Source organism: Sinocyclocheilus anshuiensis, unplaced genomic scaffold, assembly GCF_001515605.1.
Source record: "Sinocyclocheilus anshuiensis isolate Anshui unplaced genomic scaffold, SAMN03320099.WGS_v1.1 scaffold117, whole genome shotgun sequence".
NCBI classification, from domain to species: domain Eukaryota; kingdom Metazoa; phylum Chordata; class Actinopteri; order Cypriniformes; family Cyprinidae; genus Sinocyclocheilus; species Sinocyclocheilus anshuiensis.
The window spans coordinates 3,163,495-3,172,791 of record NW_015536624.1 but is presented as its reverse complement, the minus strand read 5'-3'; the positions used below and the strand labels follow the sequence as shown (position 1 = coordinate 3,172,791).

At 40.6% G+C, this 9,297-nt stretch overlaps 1 protein-coding gene across 1 annotated transcript in view; it reads left to right on the top strand.

Moving 5' to 3' along the window:
• The first annotated feature begins 1,432 nt into the window (after nt 1-1,432).
• The window catches only part of mapk1 (mitogen-activated protein kinase 1), a 40,496-nt gene continuing 32,631 nt past the window's right edge, over nt 1,433-9,297 (top strand). Inside the window, exon 1 of the mRNA XM_016507529.1 lies at nt 1,433-1,973. Coding sequence (XP_016363015.1) covers nt 1,828-1,973 — 146 coding nt within the window. The 5' untranslated portion in view covers nt 1,433-1,827. The remainder of the gene's footprint in view (nt 1,974-9,297) is intronic.

The following is a 9,297-nucleotide window of genomic DNA, read 5'->3' as shown; positions in this document are numbered from 1 at the left end:
AGTACAGGCAACTTAACTGATAAACCGAAGTGAGCTGACTCTTTTCAGACCTAATTTTGCATATCATTTACCTCTACTGCTGATCTTGTGTGTAAGTAAGGTTTTATACTGGATCAAATAATACAAATAATTCCACACTGAGTGTACAATACTACAGTGAAACTTCTACCTAAATGTTCTTGCATGTTGTAATGTTTGTCAACGTCTGATAAACAGCTGAATGTGATTGCTGTCCTGTGGTATTTTCCTGCAGTTTTTTAATGCAACTTTTTGTGGATTTATAACCAATGACACAAGCATTGGGCTTGAGTCTGATATAATGTGAATAAAGTACTTTTCACATCAGTTTGGTGTCTGGATTTGTTACTGCACTAATAGTTGCCACAGCTGACAGTGTTAGTTTAGCTGTCTCTAGTCACTTTAGTTTACCATGGTCTCCTTTCACACTTACACTCTCCTATGAGAAGATTTGTCCGACTGATTATAATAGGAAGGCCAACCTCTTTGTACTTTATTTACCCTTAAATTGGAATATGATAGTACCTTAATATAAAGGGTCATATTAGTACTTAATAGTACCTAAATTACTACCTTTTGAAAGACCCAGTGACAGTTTTGTATCTTTTGTATGAGTGTAGCCATACTTGAATCTTTTACTATGCAATTAAATATGCATAACAGCTTTTTCATCAGTTTCGATAACCCAAACAAACCTTCAAATAAATGGCGAAGTTCTAAAGGAGTTGACATGTTTGTTGGATACATGAGAAACATGCATTCAGTAGCCTGATGATGATGATGATGATGATGATGGTGGTAAACAAACCAGCCTGGTTTGCTGGTCCAGTTTTTAGAGGTTTCAGAGTTTTTTTTTTTCCTTTCCAGCAAGTTCATCAGGGAAACCATCATAAATAAAACAGCACATATTTCTAGGTTTCTTAACATTAATATTGACGTTTTAAGAATATGTTGTAAATAAAAATAAACAAAAGAACCTGCTGATTCAGACAACAGCAGTTCTGCTACACTATAAAAATTATTTTTTTGAAGCTGTAAATAAATAAAAAGATGAATGGAGTGTCAGTGTTACTTGCCGTTATTTGTGAAATTTACTAGCGTTTTCTGAGTGAAAATTGTTTGTATATCTTACACCATTTTTTCAGTTTACATTTAACATTTCGCACAAGATCACAAATCAAATGATAAACCAGACGTGATTTTTGTCCTGTAAATTTTTTGTTTGTAACGTTAAATAGAGAACTAATTGTCTTTCACCCGTGTAGCTCATTTATAGGCCTTATTGTTTAAACTGATACAAATAGAAGAAACGTGATACATCTGTTTATAATTTCCTAATAAGCAGATTCACAATATTATCTGCAACCATTGTAAAACCGAGAGGACCTACCCATCAAAAATCCCGATTTATCAACAGGTTCTCCTCGCCTGACTTCGTAAATTAAAGCATCTTTAAACCTCTGGAGAAATGAAGTGTAACTTCTATCTCTATGGTAACCACTCTCCGCTGCCCGCCCACGTGATCTGCTCCGTTACTTCCTGCGGCAACGCTCGCGCTCTCCCTCGCTGCCGCCTGCAGTCGCGCAGATTGCTATCACTATATATATATATATGCCAGTCAACACAACACTTCAGCCGCTCCTTTCCTTTCACTCCGACGCGAAGACTTCGGTTTAGTTTAACCACGTCGCTTATCCTGCCTCCTGCGGAGTTTTCTTCAGCCTAAGAGCTTTCCCCGATCTTCATAAGCTGCTTTGGGTAAGAAAAGCGCGTTTGTAGTGCGTGTAAAGGCAGCTCAGTTTCTCAGCAATGGCGACAGCTGCGGTATCTGCCCCTGCTGGCGGCGGCCCGAACCCCGGATCCGGTGCCGAGATGGTCCGCGGTCAGGCTTTCGACGTCGGGCCGCGCTACAGCAACCTCTCGTACATCGGAGAAGGCGCATACGGCATGGTTTGGTAAGATGCTAAACACGTTACGCTTTGTTACAGTTGTTTTTCCGAGGATTGTAATTATGTTTCCTTTTGTCGCTTGCTTGGATTTGTTCATTCAATCACAGCGCAGTGCACCAGACCCCCACTTCTCTCGTTATCGTGCTGCTTCTGCTTGTTGAAACCAGTTGCATGCACTTTTCTTTTTTTTTCTTTTTTTATGCTGGACTTTTAAGCTTAGTTTTAGATGTGCATTAACGGAGACAAGTTCACACTGAGTCTAATCTGTCAAAGCACTTCTAATCATGAGTTGGTGATTCATTATTTAATCATTTGCTTTGCAGATTTAGTTTAGGCTATTTATTTTTCTGTCTCTCAAGAATATTTTGTTGCATTAGCTTTTTATGTTGTATTAACTCGATGGCATTGCAATTAAATTCAGATCATCTAAATAGATTTTAAAGTTGTATCTATTATATAACAATGCTACTACTATAATGATTTTTAGATCATGTTAAATTGATTTAATACAGATTTGCAGAAACTTTTCTTTATGCACTCGTGCATGATCTGTGGGGCAGTTCCAGTCTGTAAATCCCAAGATATCGGACTGTTTTAGCTAAGACCAGACATCAGGCATGGATCAAAACTTAATAGAGGTGTACATGTGAAATTTGCTCAGTGCTTTTCCAGGATTGTCAAGGTGGCAGGGCTCTCCAGGGCGGGTGGGTGCGGGCTTCCCAAGGTTGTGCAAAACTAGTAGGAACAAGAGGCACTTGGATGCGCTTCGCTGTTGGATCTGCCCACGAAAAACAGTAGAAATTGTTAGTGCTCGAGTTGGACCTACAGCCCTAACTTTAAACGTTGGTTAGATATACTAAAGTGGATGAGCATCATTTTCCAAATATAAATGTTTCACTAGCTTCCCAAGACTTGGCAAATGTTCTCCAATTTGTAAATCAAATCTGTATACAGACAGATTTATACACTGGTTTTGAAATTGTATAACAAAGGAGAATTGTTGTGGTGAAGTTTCAAGCTAGCTTTGTTACAATTGAGAGACTGCTGGCTCAAGTTTGCAGTCTGATGGCCCATCTGTTCTGGTGAGAGGAGTCCGTTGGCTAAACGAATGAGCTCATCGCTGGCAGACCTAGTTTTGCTCCTCTCGCACGGATGAATGAATGGTTCACACCCACTCCAACAGCTACAGAGTAGAACAAGCCACCCTGAGTTGACTGTCATATGGACATGTAGGCCTGTAACATGTTGTGCTGAACAGGCTGTAACCGTACTGAAGCCTTTGTGCAGCCTTGCTTTTGACTGACAACAGCCTTCGCAAAAGAGTTGGAGTAAAGAAGAATCTTGATTAATAATTATCAACAGAGCAGAATACCAATACACTGTTATACTGGAGACAAGCATGACAGTAGGCATCTTAAATTATGCGCCCTTGTATTAGTTATATGGTGTGTTAGCTATATTCATTAGATTCCGACCGATATATCGTTTAGCCGATATTATCGGCCGATATGAGCCGATATATCGGTATCGGCGACTATGCCGCCAATATGAATTTTTTTTTTTACAGAACATATAACGCAGATGAAATGCTTCTGAATTATGTAATTACTTAGTTTGTCCAGCAGAGCGCCCTCCATTGTTTGCTACTGGCGACCCAAGTCAGTGTAGTGTAGAGATGCGTGGATGAGCTCAAACTTCGCCCGAGTCCGTCAGTCCGCTGCTTCAAATTATCCGCCCACTACCCACCCACACCTATATTTGATCGTCACATTACAATGATTCTAATTCTTAGTTTTGCATGATGAATGGATGGTTCATTTTTAACAGCAGATTCAGTGATGTTAGAGACTAGAGCTGATCTGCGCATCACGGCACGCGTCTGCGGCGCATTAAAGCCTGTGTTACGGCCACCGGAGCTGATCATGGCCGCTCAGTCGATGCTGTTTATACCGGCCGCGCTGCGGCCCAGAACTCATGCTTATCACATCGGTCACATCACATCGCGCGGCGCGACAAAATACAATAGAATTCTATTGTATTTTGTTGCGCCGCGCGCTTGCGTCCGATGTAGAATAGAACCCATTATAATCAGTGATGTTGTCTACACTGGATGCAGTAAACTGATGCCTCGTTCTATTTATGACGTGCTGACACAAATTTCAAATGATTTTCAACGGTCGCTTTGTCACGTCCTGTTGCGGCGCAGACACAGTGTCCGCATAGTTTGTCAGTACAGTCAGTAACGTAGCAGATTGAAAAGTTAGTATCTTTCTGCAGTCCAATAGACGGCAGTGTGGTGGTGGTTTGAGTCTGTTGAATGGTGATTTAACGCTACGTTGTCACCTAGTTGGAGAGACTCAATGCTAAGTAAATAAACAACAATGTCCCCATCTTTTACTCTCACTCTTATGAATTTATACATTATGATTGCTTGAAAATGTTTTATTGACAAATAATCAAAGATATTAAAACAAAATACTAATAAATAACCATTATTCACATGGTATATTTATTGTATCTCTCTTAGCACTTTGCTGTTGCTGTCATTTGTCTGCATAATATTACATAATATTTACATGACAATATGTTTCTCAGTATTTGAGAACTATTTGCTTATGTGCAAATAAAATATAGCAGCAAGTCATTAGATTTAGAAAGAAGTTACATTTGGGTATTAAAAAGCAATTTTTGGCATCAAATTAATTTTGTTAATAGTTTTCATCCTGGTGCGGCATTAAATCACATAATCATTTGAGATGTTTAATGTGCACAAACTAGTTTTACTGACATCTATTTTGAAATATCCTTACGAAGATCTGCTGATGTCATCGGCTACTTAAGTATCCTCTAATATGCTTTGAATCCCACCGAGAGTGAATTTTATCTAATAGTTCCTTTAATTCAGATTCTCAGCGGTGATCCCATTTTTGGAGTATTATAGTGTAGAAAGATCCTCGAGGTGCTTCTGATATAAATGCTGCACTGCCGATTGAGTGTTCTGGATGTTCTAATGGATTTTGCATACTGCATTACACCCCTCTGTCCATGAGGAAGCATTTCGGGTGGCCGTTATCCTGTCCCGTATTATGCAAAAGAAAGCCATGCTGTTACCATTGGCAGTGGTTTTTGGAAAGCAGTAATGTAAGTCACAAACAATGGGCCGTTTGATCACAAACAGATGCCGATTTCCTTGAATCCTAGAATACTTCTCTTGTACACACACGTTCACCGTTGCGAGAGCATCTACAGATATTCTAAACTGATGACGTCCATGATCCAGGATCTGTTTTGTGTATTTGCAATGACAAAACCATTTCAGTAACTGCAACTGCTGGTCAGTTTCTTCCAATAGCATCCATGGGCCTGGCGTTCGCTGAGAGGCCCCCTGTAATGTAATAGCTGGAGAATGTGGAGTTTAGCGGTGTTGCTGAGGGAGGTTGGGAACAGGCTGGGTTTCAGTTTTAAACAAGAGAGTGAGTGAATGAGCAAAGAGAGGGCAGGAAATGGAATGGAAGGGGCGGGTAAGTGGATTTAGGAATGGAGAAAGTGAGGCGAAAGGCTGCAGTCCATTTTGTTGTTCTGCTGCACTGAAGCGGTGATTCCCGTAACCGTATGTGTGCGCATACAAGCGCTTGCTCCCATTGTATAACGGTGTCTAATTACTGGAGGTGACGTCCGCTGTAGATTCATATGGCAAGTGTAATTAAGCTGTATTCTAGAGGCTTAAATACAGCTTTTAGTGTTTTAGGTATAAATGAACGAGATGTTAAATATAATCTGGATATTAAACGCATGTTGTCACACTTGCAGATTGAGGATATGGCTTCTAGGGTTGGGCGATGTCTGCCAAATTGGCTTCGGACGATGTCTGCAGTGAAACATTGTGATGGATGATGACATCGGGGGGCGGGGTTAGGGGTGTCCCCGAAGCGTGAAACAAATAACGCGCTATACGGAGCCACTAAAAGGTTAGCCGCTTGCTAGCGGTAGCCTGTTGTATTACAGTACATGAACGTTCACTTACCACATACACAAGAGTATGGAGAAATGTCTGATAGGACGATGGCGAATAATTTGCAGATCCTGAGCACCAATGACAAACATCTAATCTTGTCAAATGTGTGATTAAGTACTGCCGCTCCATAGTATAGAGTCCTTGTGATCGCGAATCTCGAAAGTGAAAGTAAAATGAGAGCGCGCAATCGAAAGCGGTTGGAGGGGGAGCGATGGTCGATGGCATCGTCTATCGGCCCAACCCTAATGGCTTCCAATTACAAAATGAAATTGGCATAATTTTTGCATGCCTAAATGGTGTCCATTGGCGCTTTTCCACTGCATGGTATATTTTTCAGGTAGGCTAAGTCTAACAGTATTCAGGTACAGAAATTATATAATCAAATGTAAAATAACACTGCATAGTAGGGTTGGGCTATGTCTACCAAATTGGCTTCGGACGATGTCTGCAGTGAAACATTGTGATGGATGATGACATCGGGGGGCGGGGTTAGGGGTGTCCCCGAAGCGTGAAACAAATAACGCGCTATACGGAGCCACTAAAAGGTTAGCCGCTTGCTAGCGGTAGCCTGTTGTATTACAGTACATGAACGTTCACTTACCACATACACAAGAGTATGGAGAAATGTCTGATAGGACGATGGCGAATAATTTGCAGATCCTGAGATTGGCCGGAGAGAATCGTCACTACCTGCGTCACTGAACTTGCGACACAAACACAAAAGAACCGCTAGATTTAAATCAGCACAGCCAGCGAAGGATCGAACGCAACTGTTTTGAACAAGCGCACCTTTTTTTTTTAACAACCAAAAAGTTTTGTTGTCTGTTGCGGAAGAACAGACGTTCCTCTCGTTGATAGCAGAGGAGCGGATCCAGCGAGAGCTTGATGGGGCGATGCGGAATGAACATTTTTTTTTAGGAGTAGTGGCAGTAGAGGCGGCGCAACTATAACGACATGTGAATAATCCCGCCCACTCTAAAGCGGTACTGAACTGCTGTGGAAACGCGAGCCGAACCGTGCCGTGCCGTACCGAGCCGAGTCGTACCACGCAGTGGAAAAGCGCCACATGACAGAGCCCGTAGATGCTGTGGGGTTTATTATGGAATATTACATACACGTCTCAAAGCATCACCAAATCATTTGATTGAGCTTGTGCTAGACCATATATTCCTAACTATTAGATATTTAAAGGCAATTATTGTTGAAAAAAAAAGGTAACACTTAACAATAATGTCTCATTTGGTAACATTAGTTAATCCATTAGCTAACATGAACTAACAATGAGTATTTTTGACCGCATTTTATCAATGTTCCTTCATGATCCAACAGTCTTAAACTTAAAGCTAGATTTACAATATTAGTAACTGTGGAAATGTGTCTTTACAAGTCAGTGAAAAGGGTCCATGTATTAATAAATGTTGGTATAACTTTAAGATTAATAAATGCTTTAGAAGTACTGTTCATTGTTAGTTAATTTCACTATTATAAGTAATATTAACAAATGAAACCTAATTGTGACCTACCAATAATCTCTTGAACATTTCTGTTAAAAGTGCTCTTTTGGGGGAAAAAAACAACAACTATATTTCATACACAGTTATTGCAATTTGTTTTTGCCTTAGGCTCAAGTTTAGGATTTGTTGAATGTCTGTTTTGACAAAAAAAATATTTGCGTTCATCGCCAAGATCACTCTGAAATCCATATGAATTGTAAAAGTGCCCCATTCAGATGTAAAAATTATTTACTGATATCTTTTGTTGTATGCTCTTGTCTGCAGTTACCAGAGAAATGAAAAGTCACTGTAATTTTACAAACTAATGTCTTTTTAAATTGCTTTTCAGCTCACATGACCCTTTGCACATTCTTCTCTTGATTGACTTATTTATTAAGTCTACAGTATACTGTCCTGCACATTTTATTTTATTAATATATTTTTTTAAATCTTTTTCCATACCTATATTTATATATATTTTTCTTGTGTTTGCATTCTTTAATAATTGCACTGTCCATGTAGTGGACCTGACTTACATTTCACTGCTGGTCATATATTCTGTATATAACCATGTATGTGACAAATAAAAATCTTGAATCTTGAATCTTGAATCTTGACCCTGATGCATTTATTAGTTGGTGTTCAGTTGATTCATAATATTTGTCAGCAGTTGGTATTTGTTGTGGACGTAACTTGATTTTATGCATCAATGATTCTGAAATCTGCAGAGATTGTGTGTGTTCCTTTGACTTTGACTACTATGTGTTGTTACTTGCCGGTTTAATTCTCCTAAGTTTCGCAACACTGATGTGGTGTGTTGTTGCAGAAGTGGCTCTGTGGGCAGCGTCTCTAAACCATGAGGAGGAATGCTGCAGGACTGACTACCAGTTACGGTTCCTCTTAGTGTTTGCTCTGGAGGGCATGACCCTGCCTCTGTATATACTTCATAAAGTTTGTCTCAGTGCTGTGGTCTTAATGCTGAAGTAAAAGTGAATTTGTCTCTTAAAGCGATAGTTCACCCAAAAATGAAAATGTGATGTTTATCTGCTTACCCCCAGGGCATCCAAGATGTAGGTGATTTTGTTTCTTCAGTAGAACACAAACTGAGATTTTTAACTCCAGCCGTTGCAGTCTATCAGTCGTATAATGCATGGCAATGGTAACAAAGTCTATGAGTAGTGTTGTCACGGTACCAATATTTCAGTATTCGGTACCGATGTCGTGAGCTGCCGGACCCGCAGTCCGGACGAGAACCGCACCCGTTACACGGCCGTCAAGTAAGGATGCTGGGCCGTCTAGTCCCTTCAAGTGCCGTGGGCAGAGAGAAGGATGAAGCCGCCGCCCCTCGCGCCCCGGACCGGAGAGGGGAGCGCGTGCGGCCGCCGGACTCCGCCCCTTACCTGGACCCTTCCTTCCTGGGACAACACACCCATTAACGTAAACTACGCCAGAGCGCGTACACGCCTCACGCACCGGAAGTCGTGCTCGTGCTCAAAGCAGTTGGACATAGTGGTGTATTAGAGGTAAAAAATTATATAAATACTGTTCGGTTTCTTGCACAAACCGATCGTTTCGTGTCTTAGGACATCAATGTGTCGTCATGAACCGCAGGGTTTAATTTGGATTTGTCTGTGCATGTTTTTTTTACTCTCAGAGATTTTGTTACTATTGCCATGCATTATAAGACTGATAGACTGCAACAGTTGGAGTTAAAAATCATAATTTTTGTTCTACCAAAGAAACAAAGTCACCTACATCTTGGATGCCCTGGGGGTAAGCAGATAAACATCAAATTTTCATTTTTGGGTGAACTATCCCTTTA